Source organism: Oreochromis niloticus, linkage group LG23 (assembly GCF_001858045.2).
Source record: "Oreochromis niloticus isolate F11D_XX linkage group LG23, O_niloticus_UMD_NMBU, whole genome shotgun sequence".
NCBI lineage: Eukaryota > Metazoa > Chordata > Actinopteri > Cichliformes > Cichlidae > Oreochromis > Oreochromis niloticus.
In genome coordinates, this window is record NC_031986.2 from 41,420,203 (window position 1) to 41,447,083 (window position 26,881).

A 26,881-nucleotide genomic window follows, 5' to 3' on the forward strand; every position below is an offset into this window, starting at 1 on the left:
TGTATCTAAACAACTAGACTTCGTGCATTGCAGTGATGGTTGTTGTTCAGAAATAAGAGGAAACGGAAGAGGAGTGCTTGATATTCTACTGGGGCAACAGCCATTCACAATATTCATACTGAATTTAGTTTCTCAGCAGTCTGTGCGCATCAGCAGGGCTTTAGGGTTAGCAGTCTCACAGACCCACCTCCACATTCCCAACAGTGACCTGTGACATCACTTCCTGCTGATGCAGCACAACTGTCAGAGTTGAGCCGCGGTGTCCTTCAGCCTCCATCCTCTCCCAGTCATGTAACTGCTGTGAAAACAGATGCAAACACAGACACACTCACACTCACACACACTCATTTGCAGCCTTTGACCTCTGTTTTGTTCTCTGTTTTCAACAAGCCTTCAAATTAGTCTAAATGTGTTATATCAGAGCACGTCAGAGTGAAGGCCTTTGGCAGCAGTGCAGAAAGATGAGACTGAGAATATGGGCTGCCAGTAGGACTGGACTCTCATTAACCTCCCTACCTCCTGTCTCTTCACCAAGTCTCCTTCATCAGCTCATCCAGGCCTGAAGTGACACATGGGCCTCTGGAGTGTCAGTAGCGATAAAGATGCCGCCCCTTCAGTGTTTTAATTGGAACTTCTGCTGTTGATGTGTGAACAGCTGTAGGACAGCGAAGGGCAGATCTATCATCCCTGCCCTCCGCAGACCGCCTGAGGTCAAAAGGCAGCAGTTAGTGTGGCAGGAAAACCCCCAAAGCTCCTGTTTATTTATGATTTTATTGCTACACTCCTCCCTGCGCGCCGTCCCGTTCTCTCATCTGCATATTCACGTCGTCGTGAAATGACTAAGGAAAAGTAAGGAGGAATTTGGGGTGGCCGAGCGAAATAGCCAGCGAGGATGTATTAATAGACCCAACGAGGGGCTCACACACACTCACACTAGTTGAGACAAACGCAGTCAAACACTCACACTTCTGTGAATCCTCTGCTCTCCCTGCAGACACAAATCCATTATTCATTTCAAAATGACTCATTTTTCGCCCCGTGGCTCCTGGCAGTAGTGTGGTGCCTGACCAAGGGGGGTGCTTTTCTAATTAATGCAGATTGTGGAAGAAAACAAAAAAAAAAACATATTTACTCTGATGCCTGATATTACAGCAGTGCAGGCGTGAAACAGTGCTGGTGGCGAAATCGAGTTTTTGACCTATTATAACCTTGCACACTCAGGGCTATAGCTTGTTTTCAGAGGATAGATCCGCTGCGCTATCCCTGCCTTATTCTAGGATAGTCCATCTATTCGCGTCACGGTCTTTTTCATGTTTTATAATAAAAGTAAATCCAAATGCAGTACATAAGGTTCATGGATTTCTGTATCAGATGCCAGTCCAGCCTTTCATTCAGCACAAATAAAGACCTGATAGGTAAAAAGCTAAGAACGCCACTATGCAATATAAAACAAAAGCTAAGCGTCATACTCTATGCACAGGGAACAGGAACTCTTCTCAGGCTGTCCCCTCGAGATGTGATCCAATTTTAATGAGCCTGCCAAATGTCAATAAAAGCATCGTATGTGTGTTTACTTCTTACACTATCAGCTATGTAGTGCGTTGACAGATAGGACCAGAGATCATCATGGAGTACAGAGCCCACTGAGGCATGCACACTCACATGCATACAAACAGACATGCTCAGAGGTACGACTGCTATAAACAGGCCAAGCTTGAGGTGGGGCCACTTTTTTTAATTCAAATATTTGATAAGGTAAGACTCGCTGCAGCTTTGCATGCTATTAGATAGCAATCTAAATAACATTTACATGTCATTTACGTTCATTACTTTTTTCTTTTTTTTTTTAAAGAGTGGTGTCAGCACCGTGTGCATATTAAAGCTCATATTTATTCCGCTAGCCAGCATGGTTCCTTTGCAGAATTTGCAAATGAATGCAAATATGGGTTTCCTCCCTAGACAGCTTTTGAAAGGTGGTGGTTACAGGAGATGGTTTTCAGTTTCGCAGACAGACATCATTTTTGAGGAATGATGTCTTAGTTGATTTCAGTTTTTGGTCAAATAAATATCTGACCTCGGCTTGCTCTCATGAGATTTGAGGTACTTTTCTGATATATTGTTGTAGCGATTGCAGTACACGTTATTTGCAGCAGGTCAGTTTTGTTGTTTGAGTACATTCATCACAACCCAACCTGTAGCTTTCTGAGCAGGTGGCGAAATGGTTTACAAAAGTTTACTCCATCTATGACTTTATTCTTCCGCTCCCTGCTCATTGCAGAAAAGAGTTTTTCAATACAACTTTATTTAGGGATCCAGCCTTGAAAGTACTGTCAATTAGTGCTAGCAAGAATAATAATGAAACCATTTAATTGCATTAACATAATGCCTTTGAACGATCATTACCAAAAATGGTTGCGATAATAAAGCAATTACTATTTTGAGACAGCAATTAGCCTGGCACCTTTCTCCGATGCTATAATTACTAACAGCAAGAAGAATGTGGATGGATGTATGTGTTGTAAGTTCGTGAAGGAGCTGGAAGCAATGGGGAAGATGAAGATGAAGATGGGCAAGATAGGCTGTCAAAGACCAAGCGTATCATTCTGAACATGCTATTCCCCTCTGACACATCCACAATAACCCTCAAGAGGAGCAATCGCTTGCCTGCGTCCGCACACAAATTTCGATGTTGTTTAGCACACATCTCTCCATTACCAAAGATTTTTTTGGGGTAACGGACGAGATGTTGAAACGGAGGGTGTGAGACGGAAGGAGCGAGGCAGGCATGGATGGAGGAAGGGAGGGAAGAATGAGAAAGAGAGATTGGTTTTCATGCCTGGTAGTCAGCGAGCCTGTAAATCTCCCAGGAGCGTAGTGGAAGACAGCAGAAGGTTGATAGTCATCCATCACTCCTGACAACCCCGCTGCTCTGGAAGGGCCTGACAGCACAGCCCTGCCTGAGAGAGAGAGGGGGGAAAAACACAAGAAGAAAGATAAATAGAATGAGATGCTGCTTGCAGAATGAGCAAATTAACTCTTCCATGTTTAAAGCAGAAGGCGAAGTGGAAAAAGAAGGTGAGAAGATAGATGTCTTGAGGGAACGGAAGGAGAAAAGGGGAGAAGTGCAGCAGTTGGCTTTTACAGCTCCTGTGTTCATCCCTCACTGAGTGCCTATGGCAGCAGCAGTGATGCTACTGAGGGAGTGGAGGTGCACAGCCTGGAACTAGCTCTGTCCTCGTCGCAGCAATAGAGCAAGAACATGAAGCTCTATCTGGGAAAAAACGTGATAACTCGTTTTCTACAAGTCGCCTTTTTAATATCATGGCATGGAATTAGTAAAAAGTTAGAGTATTTACTTTCTATTTGCGCTTTTGAAGCTACTGTTATCTTTCTAAGGCAGGGTTTACCCATGGCAATGGAGCCTTTATTAATGTTAGTTTAGATCTGTTTCACGATCGCGTGCGTACTGAAAAAATTACACCAATATTCATAACTTCTTTCATATAAGGTGTTGTGAAACAGACAAAATCCTGCATCATTTTGCAGATGATAAATGGTTTTACAATGAATATGAAAAAGGGTGATTACATTTGATTTTATTTGATTTCTTACTTAAATTTGTTCTTAAAGTAAGATATATCTGCTGGAACTAAGTAAAAGAAGAAGCTACTACTCTGTTGTCACGAGGAGTGGCCACAGTGGTTAGCTCTGCGTGTTTGACGCCCTTCCTGACTCAACCCCAACGGAGATATGATGGAACAAAGAAAATAACAGAAATATTCCACGTCATGCTCATATACAACTTTTGTGCTGTTTTAATTTACACAGTTCATTAAACGTTGAAATGAAACCACAATTTTCCAGAGTTGACTGAGTCATCTAGCATCATTACACAACACACGGTACATCATCCACCCGTCTTTTTAACCACTCATGGTCACATCACGGGTGGTGGAGCCTATAAAAACTGACATACTTTGTAAGCTAGTTTTTAAGAGCGGTATCAATATTTTTCAATATATGAGCCGATAATATTTTCTTTCATGTGCACAGAAAGTAAACAGGCTTCACTAACATCTGTTATGTGTAGTTATTTATTTACCCATTTTTGCTCCGCCCTAATCTTGTTGGATCAGAAGGGTTGTTCCAAACATGTGTTGCCAACAGGGAAGTTATCCAATGGCAATGTCAACACTCGTTAGATGATTTATTAAATTTCTTCCTTCACTTTTCTTCTTTACTTTTTAAATTTTCAGATTTTCAGATAATATCAGGCTCTGGAGAGTCAGAGAACTTGCTTGACTTAAAAGAAAGTTCAGAGATTTGCCAACTATTAGCCTATCAGCACCATGGGCAGGATTAACACACAGTATCATGTTGTTGAAGCTGCATGCCGCAACATGTATATTTTAAACATGCGGTTGTGAATGGGGTGAAAGGATGAACTGTTTTTACGAGCTGACAGTTTTCTCTGATATCAGGCTAACAATTTCGTCTTTAGAAGACACGTACAGAGTTGTGTCAAATGGAAATAAAGGATACTTTCATACTTGGTGTGTTCATGACTGTGATGGTAGGCATCGGCAGGATGGTGATAATAGGGGAACTGGATGGAGTCTTATTATAAGAGAGAGGCCAAACAGCCTGTCAATTAAACAGACATAAAGTCTCCACATATCTGACAATCTCTGGCTATCTGAGCATGACGCATTCTAGACATATCGGCTTCAAAATGAGCACTCGTGTGTGCACGCACACACACACTATTATTATAAAAGCACAACATGGATGTGCCATCCTTTAGTTGACTACCTATAGTCCTCTTAAGCTTGTGCACTGTGCGGTTTGGTAGCTAAATAAGAGCAATAAAAGGTGTTTATCTGTTTCTCATTGTTTATGCGGTCTGCAAAATATGCATTCATAACACAAAGAGCTACCGTTTTTCAGTTCTGCTGTTTGTTAATCTGCGTGTATGTATGTGCCATATGTGGCTGCGTGCTTGTGTCTGTACGTGTGTGTGACCTCCATCAGTGTCTGGAGGGTATTGGCTGTTGCTGTCACTCAGTGCGATAGAAGCCCTAATTAAAGAAGTTCCAGTTGTACATCGCTTTACAATGGAAGGGGGAGATTGCCTTTCAACTCTTTGCCCAATGCAGAAACTTCCTCCTCCTCTGGCTGAATAAAAGAGTCTGATACAAAAAGCCATGAATGCCTAAACCAAACAAAAGCTCTTTAAAAGACTGTCACCATGCTATCTAATATCTCCTGGAACAGCACTGCTTTGAATAAATCTTTTTCAGTGAAGGAGGGAGAAGGAAATTAAAAGCTGACATTTAAAAGGCTGCTGCTGGGACTCGTGGCCCCCAGGATCAATAGCTAGGTATCTCACAACTTCCCCCGCATATTAGCTCACTTTTCCACAGGGCATCTCAGACTGAGTACAAACAAACCAAAACTACTTTAGTAATATTACTGTGTTGTTTTGCCGGTTTGCATGTGAAGATTGGCTGAGAAGCAGAAGGAGGCAGGGCGCAGCCTCTTTCTCTGCGTCTTTGTGTTTGTGTACCTGTAGTGCGTTTAAAGGGTCCCGTCTTCCTCCTCATCCTTGTGTCAGCACCTTGAGTTGACATTGGTCATTGGGGACTGAAACTGTCAGCAACAACATTACACTGTGGGAAAGAAGAAAAGGCGGGAAGGTAAGAAGGATCAGGAATAGCAAAGTGTGTGTATGCGTGTGTGTCTGGCTACTGCCTGTGTAAGTGACATTGCTGACATTTAGTTGCACTGGGTGACATTGTCGTCACGCGACTTTGTGAACAATGTGTCAAGTTATGTATAGCAGACTTACTGAAGGTCATGCGTGTGCTCCCGAAGGAGTCATGCCTGTCTGTCTCGTCCCTAACATGTAAATGTGCACGCACTCAAACAAACACACACACACACGCACAAACACGTCCCGCCTGTGACCTCCGTCCTCTCCCACAGGCGCTCAAACTGTCCCTTAGTGTTCCCCTGTCATACTGTTATCCCCACCTATCCCCACCTGCCTTCCAACCTTCCTCACTGTCACCAGGCTTTGCAGCAGCTTAGCCACAGCTGAGCTGCCCTGCTTGAGCAGGCCTCTGACACAATGTCACCCCGGGGAATCACCCGAAAGCAATGAAAAGGTCTTCCTGCTTTTCTGTAAGTGCTGGAATAAGAAAGCAGCAACATTTTAGATAGATTCAACTGCCTTTTTCTTTTACAGTTGTTACCTGTGTCTCATATACATTCAGCTGAATGGCCTTGCAAGTTTGTGGACCATGTTAGTCCGAAATGAAAACTACAGTTTATTAAAACTTTGGGATTTATTTTCAGAGCTTTAACCACACACTCTTTTGGTTATGGTAACAATGTGCTCACTGAAGTAGAGGCAGATGAGACTGCGGTGAAAAAGTAGCTAATTAAAAATGTATAACTGGGTCCAGCAAATATGGACAGTCAGTCACTGAGAATGAAAGTGTTCTTACATTATCTAAGCTACTTTATTTGGACTAGAAACCTATTTTAATTAGACAGGAAACTGCAAGTATATTATCTGGTAGGCTGTCTGTACCCTGTGCTTTTCCTCTAAACAATTTGGGTTTGTTTACAGCTTGTTCGTTGCCTCATTGTGCCTATTTATAGCCATATAGTCTTTGCAATGTTAGCAACTACTTAGGAAAGTGTGTTATCATGTTGTATTAAATTGTAGAAAGCTTATTTTAGGTGCATCTTCATTCACAAGGGCTCACCGCAATGGATGGCTCGGCATATCTGATTTGCTAGATTTAAATTTTTATCTATATATTTACCACAGATGCCCTTCCTGACATAACCTCCAAGGAATTTGTGTCTCCTCCCAGTCTTGAAAATCTGACATTTCACGTGTTAGACGAATGTGTAATTGTTGTTTTTCCACACAATCTACACAGTGGAGCCACTATAATCTGTTAAATTGTATTGTCATGTACTATTATAGAAGTGATGGTAGAGCGTGTAAAACTGAAAACTTTCATAGAGCTACGGCTAGCACAGCTTCTTTCCAGAGGTGTTAACCTAAGTGACAGGTGCTAAATTCCGTTATCTGTCCATATCGTATCACTTTTAAATGGCACCTGCCAGTAAGTGACATCGGTTACTGAAACACACTGAATATTCGTGTAACTTGCATAATGTTCTCACAGTAAAGTAGAGCAACTGTGACATGCACCAGTACTGCCTTAATTGCCACTGATACAAGAGTAAAAAGTTCTGCAGTATTCAGAATGGCCCAGACTACATTTTTCATTTATATTAAAGATGCTCTTACTCTTTGGGCAATGTTTACATGTTTTCAGTTATTATAGTTAATTTAGTTAATAAGTAAATAAATAACACAGTTCCAGATTATCATACTAATCAGTTGCCGGATGCGTACTGTCAGTTCCAGTGGTTGTTCTTGTTCAACACAGATCACTACATCAGGTGTCTGCAAACATTTTCTTTAAAGTCATTGTTAAGATGAGCTACAGTCAGCCGTTATTAGTCATCATTTCACCTCTTGGTTTCTACTTCCGATGGCATGTGCAGCAAATCTCTTTACACAAACATGAAATATGCTATAAAAATGTTTAAAAAAAAATCAAATCCAACTCTTCACATTAATACATTAGGATCAGTGCAATGCATCGATAGTTTAAGCTGATAAACCTACAAGTGTTTAATTACAGTAGTTTTAAACCTCTGCTCAGTAGAATTTTTTTTAATTGTAACCATTAATTTAAACTCATTCAGTTCTTCTGATATTATAAAAAAATGTTCTTTCTTGTATCAAATGGAATCTGTTTTAACCATGCTTTATTTTTTTTTCAGTAACAGTAATTATCTGCACTATACGGTATTTGCATTTATGATTGGTTGGGTGGAACTCTAGGGGTGTGTGTGTGTGTGTGTATTGTCCTCCTAGTGATGTCAGTTAGTCCCACTACTGTGAGTAGCTGGCGTGCTGTGCGTCACTGATCAGACTGATCAAAGACAACAAGAGGGGAACAGGCAGAGCTGCCAGCAGCTATCAGCCTGCCTATCTCTGAATGCTACGGACAGGCCTCACAGATCTGCTCGCTCGTGTTACGCTGTGATGAAATCACAATGTAGCCAAGGTGATTCAGTGAACCACAGTTTGGCGAGGGTTGCAGGTAAACTTCGCCTAATGTCTGATGTTGTCTGAGCTGAATTGCTGTTTGGTTTGTTTAGACCAGCAGACAGAATTTCGTGTGCAGCACTGTGGGAGTAACAATGTTTCTGCGATTCAAAGTAAAACATCTCAATTTGCTCCAGTGTGAGATTCCTTGGAGCAGTTTCAGTTTTCAGTTTCTTGCACATAGACCCATCAGCACAATGGATTCCTGCCAAAATTATAATAGGACCGTCTCCCTAAGCTGAAAGCCTCCTGCAGTAACAACATAGACACTCTGCACATTAAAAGCTTCACTTATATCTTTATTTCTTTGTAGATTGTGCATAAAACAAAACAAAGAAAAATCAGTCTAACAGGTATTCTCACCTGGTTTCTATAGAGCTGCAAAACCATTTCAGTGGGGATGCTTAATCATGCACCTGTTAAGATATCACAGTTTTATTTAAACCATTATGTTAGTATATATCAGTAAAAAGCCCTTCTTTTCTTGGAAGCACTCATTCTGTTTTCTTTAAAATGAAATAAAACCAAACTATATACATACATACATATTAATACATTTTTGATCAATGCAATGGATCAATAGTTTAAGTTAATAAACCTACAGGTGTTTAATTAGAGTGCTTTTAAAAGTCTGTTCAGTAGCAATTTTCACATTTTTGCTCCATTATTATGTTTCTCCTCAACCAACACCGCCCAGAGGACAAAGTGCTCACGCTCTCTGCAGAGGTCTTGATCTACACATTTAGAACGGTTTCTTTAATAATTCATCCAAACTCCTTCCAGGAAGGAATGCTATCCGGCCACACGCTGGATCAATGGAGATCAAAAAACAGCATTTGGTCCTAAATGCAATCCTATCCCAAAGCGGCTCCAATGGGGCTATTTTGGTGCCAAGTCCTGTGGCCGACCGACTGCTAGTGGTCTCTACTTAAAGGTTAACAATGAGGTTGGTGCTAGAAATCAGCTTTTTAGACATGTATTTAAAGCCAGTTGAATGAGATGTCTGTTCTTCCTTTAACACTGATGCACAGCTCACACTCAAACACCTGCGACACTGTGCTCAGATGAATCAGTTTCAGAAGTGCTAAATTCAAGATTCTATTTTTTTTTTTTTTGGCTTAGCAAGGAAGCATTTCTTGAGTCATTGGTTTTGATTAACTACCTCATTAAGTCCCTGCAGATACATTATAGTTATTTGCTGCTGTGAGAGAGTGAAAATCTTACTTATTGCACCATTAAGGTTCATTTAAGTTTTGCATGTCGCATGATTCTGTTAGCCAAATGAGGTTCAACTGGTATAATCCAGACAAAAATGCCTTCATGCCAGGTTTGTAAATATTTCTTCTCATGACAACATTTCATTTAGAATGGTCGTTTGCAGAAATCTTATTAGTCTGATTCTCGCATCCCATGGTTAAGGATGTCTGCTGTCATATCTATAGGGTGTCTCTGCGATGTTTGTGTGTGTGTGTGAGAGACACCGCAGAGACACCTGTTCCAGCTTGCCATTCATCAGTGATGAGGACGGTGCAGGGTTTTGACACGCTCTGTGGACATGACAGCTCAGACAGGATGGATGTTAATCTTTTCTAACTGCTCCCAGCCTAATTAAATCTTCCAGGGTAGCACACATGTGCAGACGGTTGCGCGCTCACCAATACTCAACACACGTGGTGACTTCTAAATTAGTCTTGGTTGTGAGTAAGTTTTAACGATCGGGAGAATTGGCCCTGCAGCACTTTGTTTGATTCTAATTCTATGAAATTCTGTGTGTGTGTGTGTGTGTGTGTGTGTGTGTGTGTGTGTGTGTGTCAGACAGAGAGTGTGAAAGGGAGAGACAGAATCTGAATTATAGTTACTGTTACACTATACTCACAAACACACAGAATTTCTCTGCTTTTTTCTGTAGTTTGCAACGTTTAAATATGCAGTGCTAATTGAGACACATGCAGGATAGCAGTAGCACTCTTCTTTTTGCTGTGACTTATATAAACCAAACGGGGGATGGTTGCAGATGCACCAATCCGACTCCTTCAGTTTTTTAATTTTTATTTTGCATATTTGCACGTGTTAGTTACTAGCCGCTTTATTTAGTCATTCATTTATTCTTAACTTTATTAGAAATTAATATTGTTTTGTAGTGTGATGTCGTGTCTGTGTGGAAGCTGCCATTGAAATGTAATTTCCTGCAAAGGATTAATAAAGGATCTCTATCTACATTGATCACAATACCTTGGCTTTGTCTATCCATCAAAACTCAGTACTGATCGATTAGCAGTGATAATTTATTAACCCGTGTTTTTTTACTCAAAGGAAAAAAGAACAGGAATTAATCTCTTTCATTCTTTTATGGCAACGCAGCACCGGGCTCGACTTAAATATTGCTCTTCCTAACTTTGTAAAATGCGATCTAACAAGAAAAAAATACAAAATGAACTGGTGTTTATTACTAAAATCATAGATAACAAATGGAGAAGGAGAAATAACATAAAAAAAATATTTCAGTATGCTCATTGTGTGTGCAGTGGAAAGGTGAAGTGGACAATATATTGAAAATGATAGTGTGTTATGTGTACAATAAAAGTTTCCCCACAAGTGTTACACTAAACTTAATGAAAGTAAGCATGAGTGAGTGGAAGAGAACGAAAGCATCGTCATTTCAGCTTCTTCAGCCATGTAAACATTATCGCAAATATACAAGAGAGAAGTTGTTTGTGTAGCCAGCGTGAAATACCTCCAAACTGCTGACCTCTTGCTTTTAACTATGTTAGCTCTCCTGATGCACTGTTGCTGACACGTGGCATGTTCAACACTGATCAACATGGAATTTAATTGAATTGATTGTCAACATAGATGAGCATTGGTCAACAATCAGTTGACCAGTCTAACCTGTTGAGCCAGATTTGGATGGAGATCAGATCTAAGTGTAGGATTGGTGGATATCTGTCCACTGACATGACTTAGTAAACAGAGAAATCCCCAATGGTCATATCATATCACTCACGTTTCTCTGCAATGGCTCCAGGTTTTCCTTGTTTTTAATTTATATACCTTATTTAAAGGGCACCCGTCAGTATTACCTAGAGCATACTGTGAATAACCCGGACCCCACACAGTTGTTTATGGCTTTATTTGTGACCAATGTCCCAGCGTGGTCAGCTCTCCAGCTGTCCTCACACACACCTCCTCTTCTGGTCTCCGACCTCGCTATAAAAAGGGAAAGACCTTGTTAGATGAATCACCTTCACCTGTTCCTCCAACCTCCATGGCACCGCCCCTTGAGCTCACTGCACCACCCCTCATGCAGCTGAGCAGGGACCACACCTCTGCCACACATACAGTGCTGTGTATTTTTGTAGTCTTTACCTTACAATATTAAGCACCTTGATGACACTATATCAACAAATTAATTTAATAATCATTTAAAAACTGCACTTTGTATTTACTCTGGTTATCTTTGCCTAATATTAAAATTTGTTCAACAATTTGAAACATGTAAGTCTGACAAACGTGCAAAAAAGGAAACACAGCAATGCTCAGATGTGCTCAGGCTTGGCTCAAAAGTTCACATCCACACTCAGATATCATGCTACTTGCACATACTTACTGTGCTGTGTTGTTTGTGTTTGCTGATGAAATGGGTGTTTCTCTGGTACAGGGGTCGGCAACCCTGGGCATGCGTTCCACAGCTGGCACGTGAAGGGTTAACTGATGGCACGACCATAGCTGGACTGGTTATCCAGCTATGGTGATTTTTCGTTTTTATGGGCCGATGGGGTGTCAGGTGAACTGAACTTCAGTCTATCTGGGTCAGATATAAACCAAGTTTAGGTGGAGTTTATTTTCGTGTGCTAAACTTTTACAGTCAGTTACAATAACTCGTACTGCATACTAGCTAGCATGACGGAGTTTCTATACAGCTGGGTGGGTGCTATGATGTTACTGATAGTGAACTTTATTTTATTCATAAGGTTAGTTAGTAGAGTTGCCAACCGTGCCGTAAAAAACGAAATCGTCCTGTATTCAGAGAAAATAACAATACGTGTTTCGTGTTGAGCCGCAAAGGAACAGTTTGTCTTCAGCTAGAATGGAAAAAGACACAAAGCTGGAGTTATTCTGCGTCTTTACGCTGCAGCTGCCTCTTCTTCTCTCATTCTCTCCTCTCCCTCTCCTGTTGCTACTTCAATCATGAAACTGATCAATGATCAGCTGATCGGCTTTTCTGACGCAAGTCTCGTCTCTCTTGTTTGTTTGTTTATCGCCCACTTTGCGCCAGAAAGAGAAAACCAGCGGATGTCGCGCTAAACAACAGCAGCAGGTTTAAGCTTGATCAGCTGTTGTTAGAATTTATTTAATATTACTTTCTAGTATCAGCTGATGTTTGCTAGAGCCACAGCTGTAAAGCTGCTGGTCATGTTATCTGTTTGGATATGTGGTGAGAGGGAAACATGAAGATGAAACCAGGAGATGTCCTTACTGAATCATCAGAGCTGAAAAGGCGATGGAGAAACAGGTTTACCTTTTAGGTGACATGGATGAGTTGAAGTTATGAACTGTTTCTGAGCGACAAATAACACCAGGATCCTTTTCTATGTAGCTGACAGCTAACTGTGCAGGGGCGGGTCTAGCAAAGTTTTGCCAGGGGGGCCAGGTAGGCAATTAAAGGGACAAAGAAATGCTTTTCTTTCTTATTCTCATTTAAAATGTCTAGCTTTTAATAAATAATTATCTAAATCTTACAACCAAAGATTTTATCTGATGTCAAATGTATAGAAATCATACATATATACCAACAAGACTGTACATCACTGTCACAACAGCGTTTGTTTTCATTCCAAGGCTTTATGGCTTTTCTTATAATACCTGGTGGGCCGGTCTCTAGTCAAAATGCCCGGGCCCATTTTTGTCCCAGTCCAGCCCTGGGCACGACACACAGTGAATTAATCTGAGATAGACACATTAGTTGTGCCGCTTCTTAATGACGGTATCTTAGCCAACAATCCCAACTACCGCATTCAACTTGTAACTGGCTAAAAATAACTTCGCCTACCGGTGAGAGGGACATTGCTAGCATGCAATTATTTCAAGCGAGGTTGAAATTTCCACATTCCGACACTTCAAATGCTTCAGGAGCTGTCCGCTCAGCGCAGCATCAGCACCACAGAAATACATAGATACATTCGAAGACTCAAGACAGAATTCACAATGCGTTTTCAGGACTTTCAGGTGTGTGGACCAATGTTTTCTTTTCTGATCAAACCAGAAAGCTTTAATGAGCAGCTGGATTTGTCTCTCTTTAACTGGCTGGACACAGAGGACATCGAAATGCAGCTGACTGAACTGAAAAGCTCGACTACCTGACAAGTTTAACTGACTTCAGAACATTGCACAGGCATTATTGACAGTATCTGGCTCTACATATCTGTGTGAGCAGATTTTCTCTCACACGAACAGCGTCCTCAGGTAGCCGTCTGAAAAGCGCTATATAAGAACCAGTCCATTTACCATTTACCAATACCGGTATAATGGCTAAACTGTCAGCAAGGAATATGCATTTGCACTGTTACATTTTTATATAGCTTTAATGCCCATAAAAAACAGCTGCTTGTTTAAGTGAAAATAAATTGATGGGTTTTTTTGCACTAATAAAGTTGTGAAGTTTTGAAGTATTTTGTCTCGCACCAATTATATCGTCAGTTATATCGTTATCGCAGATTTTCAGATATATATATCGTGATAAATATTTTTGGCCATATTGCCCTGCCCTACTGGACAGTGATTACTGGAAGTGTTTCTGAGCTCATGTAGTGACTTTACCTGCCAGAATCATACCTGTTTTTAATGTAGTGTTGCCTGAGGACCTGAAGATCACAAGCATCCTGTATTGATTTTCAGCCTTGACCCTTGCAAACAGAGATTTCTCTAGACGCCTGGAATCTTTAGATGATATTATTGTACTGTAGATGATGGCATATTCAAAGTCTTTGCTGCAGCACAATTTAGTTGTGTTTTTTGCAGATTTGTCACTCTGCCCACTAGTACCACATCTTTTTTTACCCCCATCCCAAAATTTTTGACATGTTTTGTTGACATCAAATCAAAAATAAGCTCAGTTTAAACATTAGATGTTTTCAGTGCTCTACCGTGAATAAACTATGGCTTTATAAGATTTGCAGATGACTGCGTTCTGTTTTTATTCACACTACACAGCGTCCACAAGATTCTTAGAATTTAGGTTATATTGTTGTTTTCTGTCCAACACTTCTAACCCAAGCATTCCAGCTTGATTTCGTATATCTCATAGTAGTTACACTTGTTCCTCGGTTTTTCTGTCTCATGTAGGATCTTTTGGCCTTTGCCTCTTTCTAGACCATTTTGCTTGTCTCTTGCTGCAATTCTTTGCTTGTACTGACTGCACTTCCATGTATGAACTAGGCCTGGATTAAAGGATTTGGATTTTACTCTCTGTGCCTCTGGTGTGTCCTGCATTTTTGTTCTCTCTCCTGTGGAGTTGTTACAATATTAAAGTCATGAAAGGCGTTAGTGTTAACCCTGTTAAAGGGCGATACTGAAAAGATGCATTGAAAATTACTGCAAACATACTTTTAAAGCACCAGGAAAAGAGTAATTTCTTTACCATCGTATCTGTCAGTAATTTGATAGGGTTTTCACACAATTTTTTTAAGTTGATTTTGTTTTTCATTGGGTTTTGTTTTTTGTTTTTTACCGTTTTTTGGATAGCAGAAAGAGGTGACATGACATGCAGTAAACGTTTGGTGACCTGGGAATCAAACCAGTTGATGTTACTCACAGCATCTGAAAGCAGAACTCTCAGATCACACATTTTTTGAACAAACAGAAGCATCTTGAATCCAAGAAGGAACATCGGTTAAGTTGAAGCTCAGGAAATCTGTGCAAGGAGGAGCGTGCATTTGAGGGCGACGTGCAGTTTTGAACATGAGCAGAGAAAATCTTGCAGAGTTTTAAGGGAGAGCAGTGCAATATTAAAACCAGAAATCACTCTTCATTAAGCAGGATATTGTAATGCCATGGGTAAAAAAATAAAAAGTGAAATAGGAAACAGAATCTGTCATCCAAACCACAAGAATTATCTTTGTGCTTGCACATGTGATAAGAAAATGGAAACACAAACACCTTTCCTTCTTAGGAAAGGAACACCAAAATGTTACTGGCCCTGTGAGTGTGCTTAAACAAAACCTCATAAAACTGCATTCAAGTTTGTTTAGACTCTTAAATTTACACTTAAGGAGAAAATTACTCTCAGGTCTAAATAAGTGCAATCTTTTCTGTTCAAAGTTGTTGTTTTTTTTACTGGATATTTTTTCACAGTATAGAATATATAAACAGTGTTCTGCATCTGTTGTAATCTCAACTGTCCGCTTAGCCCATTTATAGATGCATCACACGACCACTTACCCACCAAACCAGACTTTTAGACTTTTTTAACTAAAAAAAACAAAACAGAAACAATAAGTGCTCCAGGAGTGCAAACCTTCACCATGGTAGCTCAATCTCTGAGCAGTACTTACTTTTAAGGGAATAGTATTAAGTATTAAGAATCCAACAGACAACATTTTTAAGAAGTTAGTTTTAAAGATAAAAGACATTTTATGAAAGTTTGATTTTGTAGAAAAGGTCAGTAGTTGAAAGTAATGTGATATTTAGAATCACCACATATCCTCCTCTATGTAGTCAGTACAATTTATTGACCTTGAAGAAGTCAAATGTGACATATTTAAATCTCTGCACAGTACTTTCTATATGTTGACAATACGCACCACACTCATTTCTCAATGTTCAACTAATAAATGGCTGAGTTGACCTTGAAGACTGGTGGATTTACGTTAAATTTTACTAGATTGTTAACATGACCCCACTCTCCACCCCTACAGAGTTTGATCAAAAGTTGTTCGAAACTTTTTGCACTATTATGTTTACAAACACTGATGCAAACGCTACCAAAAACTCAAGACAAATGTAAAAAAAGACATGTTAGAAAAAGAAAAGCACATCACGACTGAACAATTTAGACGTTACATGTTACAACTGCTCCTGTTTTTCTGCACATGTCATTGTGTTTGAGTTTTTTTGTAATCCAGTGAGAAAAGGGTAAAGGGAGACAGTCCTTCCAGTTGAGTTGCATGGCCAGTGAAAGTGCAGAAGGAGAGCATGTTACAATTGTGAAATGATGTGTGCCTTGTAGTGCAAGACCAGATATAAGAGTGGAGGGTTTCATTGCTTCTTTTAGTATTTAAGAGAACATATTGTAAATTGACTGGCAGAATTGATGCAGTCTTGGATAAGTCCATAACATCTGTAGTGACTTCTCTGCTGTAGAAACCACTAACTGTGATCTTTCCTTTGTCATGTTCTTGTCTTTCCTCTGTATAATAGTTTTAGGCAGATAAATGAAATGGCATACCTTCAAATGATTTTAATACTAAAAAATCATCAAGCCTCCACTAAACATCTGTTGTTACACTACAATAGCAGATAGAGATCCAATGGAATAATGTAACCCCGAATGTTGAAAGTTGCAATACACATCTTCTTTCATTTGTCTGGTACGTAAGTGGTCCAGTGATACCCTGCTTTTAAGCATTCCTCTTGTTTAATAGATTACACACTGACTTTCTAATCCAATTTCACAAATCAAAAAGAGCTGGAGACTTGTATTCCTCCCTGTCTACCTACATACCAGTCCACCTGTTACCATGAGTCCATGCAGCCAAGGTATTTTCCATTCCTATCCACGATAGCTTTCTTTCACCCCTGTTTATCTCAGTTGTGCAATTATCTTCCTGTCACTTTGTCTTTCTGTGTGTTCTGGTGTATCTACCTGACTACTTTTTTTCTCCTCGTCTGTCTCTCACTCTCGTTTTGTGTATCACTGTGCCTGTGATTAAGTCTTCTATTTCTTCCTTGTGCCCGTGTCTCTGTCATCTGTCCAGTCTTAGCTCCCTCTGAGTTAAACAGGCCGAACAAATAGATTACAAACAGTGGGTAGAGTGAATCTAAGGAGGAAGACAATCTGAATTTGTTGTGGATAAAGAATGAGGAAAGAGGCTGTGCAGTCAAAGAAAGCCAGTGGAGTCAGAGTAAGGCTGTATTTGCCTGAGGGGAAAAGGCTGAAAAGTAGCTCTCGCAACAGATGTGCGGGGCAGTAAAGTGTAATTGAAATGCCAGCAGCAATGGTCTTATCTCCCTGCTACAGGAGCCTGCTGCCAGTCTCAACATCAGTTAGATGTCATTTTACCTAAGTCTGAATCAGCCTGCCACAATCCGCAATCCCCATTCCTCTGATGCTAGACAGGAAAAAAAGGGGAGAAATGAATGAGGGGGAGGGAGAGGAGAAAGAAGAGGAGGGAGAGAAGGGTGGGGAGTCTGTAATAGGATTTCAGTAGCATCCAGTTAACTTCCACCACCTGGACTTAGTTGGTAATTTGATATGCCCCATCAATAGGATTCATTTAGCTCACTGCAGCATTACCATTGCCATTCATTTCATTTGACTTTTTCAAAAATATATTGATTTATTTCTCCCTCCACATTTTCCCACTCGTCCTGATCCTAATCACAGTGGAGGAATGAGGGAAGAGCTGTTCCAAAATATTCTAGCTGTAAAAAGTAGACCAGACCAGAGGAGGTGAAACGCCAGACACCATGACTTTCCTCTGCGCTCCAGGCAGAGCTTAATGTTTTGGGCCTGGCAGCATCCCTATGGGGAGAACCATAATGTCCTCCCAGATTAGAGGCTGGCACTCCTCGGAGCTGCTGCCTTTTATCGGGAACTTTGTTACCACAACATGGGATCATCTGCAGGATATTAAAGCTGCCTTATTTCCTAACTGTAATGTTAATCTTTTGCGATTTTGTGTGTTATCTGTGTTGCTCTGACAACCTCCATCTGAGATTTTTCTTCAGTTACAGGTTTATATTTTTCAGTCTTTTTCATGCAACATGTGGCAGAAATGATTGGAAAGGGGTTGTTTTTATTGCTTTAAACTTCACGTCTAGCTGGATTCTAATAATTATAATCACATACAAACCCATGCCTGTGATGGTTTTGTGTTGAAAAAAAATTGTTTGTTTGTAAAATTGTATTCTGCCATTCCTGAAGGCCGGACAGGGTGTTAAGTTCCTTTTTCTTAATCGAAATGCAAATAATTTTATTTCTGCATATTTGAACGTCTCATATCTTTACAGCTGCTGATTTTCTCATTGTCTTCTTCCAACCATCGTTTTTACATTATACTTTCTCACTTCGGTGATATATTGCACCACTACAAACAGAAAAACCCCAAATTGTATTTTAGAAAAACTAAAATAAAAACTAACCTTTATGCTACAGGTACTTTAGGGAAAACAGTGGTTAAAGACTGTGGCAAGACCAAAATTATTGCAATCAAGTGCAATAATCTTACACTCTCATTGCCTTTGGAATGGTTTCTTCCAAGACAGGGACAGGGCTGCAACCACTCGCTCAGTTGGCTTCCTCAAAGCGATTTTGGTGCTGATGTACCAAACTTGCAGTTTGGTACATCAGGGAAGGTTCTCAGTCATCCAGGTCATCGCAGTCTAAGGAGCTTGGAAAGAAAAGCGTCTGGACTTCTTTAAGTTGCTTTAAGACGTTTCAACTCTCATCCGAGGAGCTTCTTCAGTTCTAAGGTCAAATGGTGGAGAGTCCCAGATTTAAGCCCTATGGGAGTTTCCCCCCAAGAGGGACATGGACCCCCTATTGATCCTCTATCTAATCACACGAGCCGAGGTGTGAAAACGGGTGTAGGTCACAATCACCCAGGTTTCGGGTGAACTCATTGTGAAACCTAGCCCCACTCTATCATGTGACTTAGTGAGGTCAAATGGCCCAGGATGTGAGTGGGAGTTAAGGCGTCTGGGAAGGGATCTCTAAACTGGATTATAGATGGCAGACAGTTGGTGTCGTAAGGCGACGGTGGCTTGCCTTACATCTGACTCTTCGGATATATCCTGGAGGGAAGATGAAGGGAGCATCCCAACCATCTTTTAATCTAATTTTGAATTTGGGATCTTTGAATTTGGGTTGCCAAACCATGTACTGATACCGTAACAGATAACAGAGTCAACAGTTGCCGTATAAGTAGTATAAAAAATATAGTTCAATCACAGATATAGTTTGTGGTTAAATAGGCCAAGTTGTCAGTTACATACAATCTGTTTTTTCTAATATTATAATTATATAATAATAAGTGTGATAAATCAGAAAAATAACACATCTGATACCATCTGTTACACATCTGTTTCTGTTTTCATACAGAGAAATTCACGTTAAGCAGAACTGAACATCCCAGCCGAATTTCACAGATTTGAAACTGAAATTCAGAATTTCCTCCACAAACAGTGACATGCATCGCAGATGAGTTGCATTCACCCGTGCAAACTAATTCGTATTGATTCCAACATGTTGGCGATCTTTCTGCATTTAAAAATTAGATGGCAGTTATTTGCAAACTTTCTCCAGTCAATCTAAGAGTGACTGAAGTTTGTCCAAGTTGGTTCCAGTTTCTTGGAGACAGGTTGAAGGTGCTGAATGCTTATCCTCTGGGCAACCAGGTGGTCCCTGTAATTACTTCCAATCAGTCACCAAATACAAAAAAATAAATCCTTGCATCACTGAAAACTAGACATTTTATTTAGTTGTGACTAAGCCATAAAACTCATCAGAATTACTACAGTTATATTTTTTTACGTACAAAATGAATTAAAGTTAATCTCTACACAAGCACACAGAGGCTCTGTGTTCATTAAGTTAGGGAAGTGTGTCTGACCTTGTTTGATTTATATACCACATTATTCTACTGTTATAAGACAGACTAGAACTAACACTGAAAGTAATAGAAAAAAAATTGTTAAAATTATTCACTCTTTGAAACTGAAACTAAACTGAATTGAAAACCAGAATTTGAAAACTAAAAAAACCCTTTAAAACCGTTATGATAACTCTGTCTGGAACCCACTTTTCTTTTTGCTGCTACTAGCTTTGAGAATTTTTAATGTTTTTTCTTTCAGAGGGTCATTTTCAATGTGGTCAACTTCTCCAAGACAAAGAGCCTGTACAGAGACGGCATGTCCCCTGTAGTGAAGTCTACCAGCAGGCCAAAATGGTAAGTTTACAACAACATAAGCAGCATTCCTAAAAGCAATAATTAGTGCTCCGATTGTTGTTTAATATTGTCCTACTAGAACAGAGTATTTATAGACTTTCTGCAACTTTGAAATACTTTTCTTCTCCACCTGGCAGCTGACCCACACATTCCTAAGCACACAGACACACACACACACACACACACCCTAAAGACTGATACTTTAGATTTCCAGAGTGGATGCGTCTGGGTGCATTAGCATGTGATCCATTGGTTGCCAGTATGATGGCTGTCTGATGTAATAACGCTTGACTGATGGATGCAGAAATGTGTGTGTATGGTGGCATGCATATATATGTGTGTGTGTGTGTGTGTGTGTGTGTGTGAATGGATAGGTGTGGCAGGAGGGAACAGGGAGGGTGCGGTGGGGTTGGGCGTAGCGTCTGCCAAGCAGACTGGTGTATCCAGTGGGGCGAAGAACAGGATAGCGTGATGAAGTGTTGCCATCCAAGAGAAGCCCTGACATCTGTCATCAGTTGATGGAGGGCATCGGCAGAAACGCCAGGCATCTGCCACCCTGAGCTGTGTGCGTCTGCTAGCCTAGCGCTCGCCCCGACCATGCCGTAGCATGCCGGTCGCAGGCTAATGGGAAGAGACAATGGGCACGACACCAGAGAAGTGTAAAGACGAACTGCTGTCTGCAGTACAGTACAGAACAACACGATGCAGCTTAGCTCGGCCTCCTGGCTCCTTCTGTTTTGATTTTATGTAGTAGTTGCAAGTTTGTTGTGCGTGTAGGGGTATGGCTTTATCACAGCGCGCCAGCCTCTCCCATTGTCTCCTCCTGCCACTGACTGATTTACAGTGAAGCTAGCAGCCGTTTGCTTTAAAATCTGTGTTGTTTTTTTTCAGGTAAGTTTATTTATACTGCCGAATAGGCTACTGTGAAGACAGTTTAAAGCCACAGTAATTTATATGATAATTTCAGGTAATTAATGTCCCAGGTGACGAAAACCTGGTTCTGCATAGCCGTAACTTCTCATTTGACATAATCTTGAATTGCTGAGGAGTTAATCTGCGCAGAGCCCTCATTGGGTCATTTAGTTCCCAAAGCTTTTCTAAATACACTAATCACGCAACCTTGCCCATGTTTATGTTCCAATCAGCGCTCATAAAAAAGTGTTTAAGTGACAGACGCAGCAGGAGGTGACGTTACTGAGGCCTGACTCCATTTACCACCTCAGGCTAATACTGTTTTAACCACTCCTCTCAGCACTGTGGCGTCTAAGGGGGCATAATGTCTCCTGCACTTGTAGAGACATTTTCCACTGTCAGGGGCGTCCGGGACCACAGCTGACATTGTTTGTGTCCCCACAAAGTGGTCAAGATGCTTTTAACACAACCTCCTCTATTTGACTTTCCATGAGCACAACAAAGCGCAGACAGCTCCTAAAGTAGCAATCTTCTTTTTGACAGCTACAGATATGGAATAAATAAAAAGGCAGAGCATGGAGAGCTTCGCCTGTCTGATCCAAACTCACACAAGACAGGATGAAGAAGGTACGAAAGAGCGAAAGAGAGAGAGATGGAAAGAGAGGGGGAGACTTGCAGAAAAAGACAGAAAGGATAGAGGAAGAAAAACACAAAGTACAAGAAAGAGATTACTGAGACAGGTAGACGGGGGAGGGGAGCGGGAAAAGATTGCCCTCCAACTCCCACCGCCCACCACCCAATGTCTGTATTTATCAAAAGAATCGTCAGTATTAGCTCAGGAGTTGAAGCCTTTATCTCCCTGTGCAGGTGCCTTATGTCCTGGGGCCCCAGCATCATGTGGTGCTAGAGGCTGCAGGGCTCAGCTGGCCTCGGCTAAGCTGGGCATTTCAGAGAGAGACAACTGGCAGATTACAGTCCAGCAGGACGTTTGTTGCTACAGGTGGAAGGATATGTCCTCCATCCCTTTTTCTTCCATGACTCCTCCAGCTGTGAGCTGACAGGGGTCACTGTATTTTATCACATTGAAACAGAGCTATAGGTTGCATATATGTTGTTGAATAAACTAATTTAAAATGAGTACAGTTTACATTAATCCTTATATGATTACCAAGGAAGTTTTTCAAGATTGAGTTGACCATCAGCTTTAGCAAAGCGGTTCCTTTTGTCATAACATTTGTGTCTTATTTGGTACTGTGACTTGGCTCATGGAATTAGAAATCGATTTAAAGTTCAGTGTTTGTAAGTCAAAGGAAAGAGAGTGAGCCATATTTTCTCGTACTAGTCTGTCGAACACAACAGCCCCCTTGGTGACACTAGGTGCCAACCGCACTCCCTGCGGTCTGCTAGTTGTTAGACTGCTAGAGCAAAGAATTGCTCAGCATCCTTATTTTCTGGGATAAGCTAATTAGAAAGTCAAAGAGCGTGGTGTAATGCAGCTGTTGGAGGCCAGAATGCCGTGGGGTGGGGTAATGGCCAAGACGGTTGCATGAGACTGACTGCATCAACCGGCAGATGCCTCATGCAGAGTCTCGTGTGGGAGCGGGGTAAGACTAGAGAGCACAGGACGACAGCACAGAAAGTGGAAGATATTTTCAGCCCTGCATGCGAGGGCTGCAGTTATTTTTTGTTTCATTTAACATGCAGATTTAAAAAAAAGTTTAAAGTTTAAATGTTAATAATAAGTCACAGAGCCCAGCGCAACCACTTCAGATGTCTTGTTTTATTTATCCAACAGTCCAGCCCCCAAACATCAGTTTGTAGTATAAATTCTCACATTTATGAACCCCAGACTGTTTGGTTGATAAGTAGACTGGTTGATAAGTGATCGATTAACTTTATGATCAATAACTCTGATCTGGGCTACAATACAACAATTAGTCTAGCAACTGAGTGGCTTTATAACCAGCCAGTGTCATAAATAAAGTTTTGTTTTGCAAATTCTTTAAGCTTTAAACTATACAGCAGATTATTTAGATTTTACATTTGTTTTGGATATTATTGGGAATTTGAATTCCCCCCCAAAATATCGGGAATATAAAGATCTGCTGTGTGCCTTTTAATTAACTTTCCAGTTTTTCGCCACTCAGTAGGTATATGGATAAAAATAGCTACACCTCTAACTGAGCCAGCAGATGAACAGTCAGAGTTGGAGGAAATAGGTTGCCAAATATTGCTTCTAAAGTTAGAACCAGTCAACCTTGGGCAAGGGTAAATGCTTTTTCCCCCTTTTCTTTATAGGAGTCAACAATAAAACAGAGGCCTGCTTTTCAAGCAATTGTGCTCAGCTCCAAGAGACAGACAGAGTTAGTCAGTCGATGAGTCAGTCAGCGTCGTTTTGCTTCTCAACCACAATCCTTCCTGTAAGCGTGTGATGCAATAGCATAGTGAAATTCTATTTGGAGATGTCTGTCTCTCCATCCGGGTGAGTGTTAGCAGTAATTGTTCTGTCAATCAGCAATGCTCGGTCTCGCTTGTTTTCCTCGCCACCTGGTATGTCCTGGCAGAGGGTGAGGAGCAAGGAGAGGTGAGACACGGGGAATAAAAGAGAAAGGATACCTCCATTGCTCTATGTGCCGCTCCCTGCTCACCTTTGGATGTCTTTACAGTGATATATTTGTCCTCTTGTGTTTCCGTTCTCACCTCCTTCTTATGTCCCATGTTTTCCTTGGTTTGTCTTACTTCTGCTTACTTTAATTCAGTTTTTCTTTATGTTCATTTTTCCCCGTTGTCTTGTCATCTCAACTTTTTGTATAACTTTAATGTACCTTATTTTTCGGACCATAAGGCACATTAAGCGAAACAAAGCAGTCAGATAAGTCAAACTTTACTCAACTCATCCTTCTTACTTCCTCCACTTCCGTACCATTGATTCATAAATGTTGAATCCTCTCACAGCTGCTCTATTCCCATGTTGTTGCAGTATATTAATGACTAACCTCGTATTGTGGATGGATTATCTCAGTTGTTCTCCTGACTGAAGTTTGGTCCGTTTACAGCATCCTGCCATGCGATTGCATTTGTCCCTAACCATCGGGAACCCTCACGTTAACTTTTATCGAGTGGAAAAAAGTTAGCGTTCATCCTCCAGCTTCACTGTGTTTATGTAATGCTAACATAGCTGTGTCGCTAGCGATCACGTAGCACATCATTATATACCAGCTAGCCCAACTTCAGTAACCCTACAAACGTCACTGCTGTTTAGCTTTCTGTCTTCATTTATGTTGGAAGTGATAGCAGAGCTGTACCTTTTAATTTCGTCAGAAATGTCTCAGTAAGAACATGCTATATCATGTTTAGGTGGAAGCTAGTGAGCTAACTTCCTGCTAACTTCTAACTCCGTTAAATTTCATAAATTCTGTTTTCATGGATGCCTGGATGTTAAATGTAATTGTTACACCTGGTAAAGCAGCAGCACTGATCATTTTATTAAAGATGAAAGAATTTAGACAGTTTTAACTCTCAGTGATGCAGTGTTCGTTTGACTTTGGGACCTGAAGGAGACGGAGTTTAGGACCCAGATTACTCCGCAAGGCTCCTGACTACGGTAGCTGTAATGCTCCAACAATCCATCAAGCGGTGCGGCTTCATAGCTTACCAAAGTCGTACTAAAACATTTTTTGACAGATTTTTGAGCGCCATGTACCACATAAAATCGGTTCGAGGTCAGTAAGCATAACCAGAATTCATACATAAGGCGCACCAGATTATAAGGCGCACTGTCGAGTTTTGAGAAAATTTTTGTTTTAAGTGCGCCTTATAGCCCAAAAAGTACGGTACACGTTTTCCTACCACCTACCAAGTATATTAATTTTTAATTTTTTAACAGCTAAAACCTCAACAGGAGCTCATCCCCAACCCTTGTCTCTTTGCTGCAGCTTGAAGACACTGTGAGAGTGAAGTAAAATTATAGTCCTGAGGACTGGAAGTGAGTTCAAAGTCTTACTGTAGGGTGACAGTTTTCTGGGGTTTTTTCCAGTAAAAATGTCCCCTTTCACATACAAATAGCCACGAAATCCACAGTTAATCTTTAATACCTGGTTATAAATGCAATAAAATTGACTGGATTTGAGAGGATTTGTAGCAACAAATATCCAAGTCAGGTGCTCCCATTTCACTCGAACCAACAGTTTTATTGTTTATTGTGTTTTAAAATTACAATTACGCTTATTAGAAATGTAGAAAAATAAAATCACAGAAAAAAATCAGCACCAAACTGGGAGAACTAGCCCTTCTTAGAGTTTGTACTTGTAAGGCCTGCAGTACGAAGGAAATTGCACCTGTCAAGCTCATAAAGAAACCTCTCATCCAGCACCTGACACACATCCCAGACCCCTAACTGCCGTAGCGCTGAACTGAGCCATTTGGGTCTGAAAATGTGTAATAGTAGCGAGGGAGATGGTCCCTCTGTCGAGGACAGAGTGTCAGGCAATGAATTGAAGACAGACAGACTGTAAAGCTTGTGCCAGAACCACAGCAGAAAGGCCTGACTCCTCTTTACATTCAGCGTGTCCGCACTCCCCTCTCCTCTTGCCTCTCCTCCCCAGCCACTGAGCCACTTGCACAATTAACCATGTGGCATGCCTTTTTAATAATAGACCTTTTAATTGTCGGCGAATGAAGAGTGATGTAAAATAGCTAATAGCTTGTGCTAATTAATGGGGGAATTGAACGCTTGTTAATTAAGGGCAAACAGGACAAGGACCGGCTCGGGTAATTTGAGCAATAAAACCGAGACTAACGATTGATTTCCAAACAGACTCGCTTCATAAAAACATCAAGCGACCCCGGCTTTGCTGTTTGAAAACACTCGCCCCACCGTATCCTCCAACCACAGTCACACGCATATAAGTATACACTGAGGAAATATAAACAGACGTGTCCTGGCTTCCTACATATGACTCCCAGTAGATGTGATATAACAAGACAAATAGTGTCTTCAGAATGCAATATAAAGATTATTAGCCATAACAAGTGTCTCTGCGGTATTATACAATGTCCGATTTGCTTGTTTTATACTAAAACTCACTATGTTAAATTGAGTAATTCCACGTCTAGTTATGATATTTAGTACTTGCCCAGTTCTCAGTTTGCACATGTCCCTATGGTCATACTTAGACATGAGCCATGGCGTTTCACATCCACTGTCTTCCTCAAGAGACCCAAGGAGCTTTACTGTCTTTTCACATCCATATTTCTCAATTTCAGATCTTTACTGCAGTGTTCTACTGTACCATCATTTTTATTACCCCTACAGTATACTGTGCCTGCAGCTACTATCTCGATGTTGCTGGCGTGTGTTTAATTTAAAACACAGACTGCGTTCGGTGCTGTTTCTCTACTCTCAGGTCCGTTTTGGAAAGGTGAACCGTAGCAATCATTTGACCGTCTGTGGGTTTTCATATAAGAATTTTAAATTAAAAAAAATGCTTTTTATGATGTTTCTCTCTGTCAACATTGTTCACGATAAGGGAGATGGACAGAATCTTTTAATAAAAACCCGAAAAAGTGAAACGCACACACTTGTAATTATCTGTGACTGGATCAT

General features: G+C 40.7%; 1 protein-coding gene across 2 annotated transcripts in view; it reads left to right on the top strand.

Annotated features, from left to right (window-relative positions):
* The window catches only part of agbl4 (AGBL carboxypeptidase 4), a 331,146-nt gene that overhangs the window by 111,461 nt on the left and 192,804 nt on the right, over positions 1-26,881 (top strand). For both annotated transcript variants that reach the window (XM_025902946.1, XM_025902945.1), the window contains exon 4: positions 20,270-20,364. In XM_025902946.1, coding sequence (XP_025758731.1) covers positions 20,270-20,364 — 95 coding nt within the window. The remainder of the gene's footprint in view (positions 1-20,269; positions 20,365-26,881) is intronic.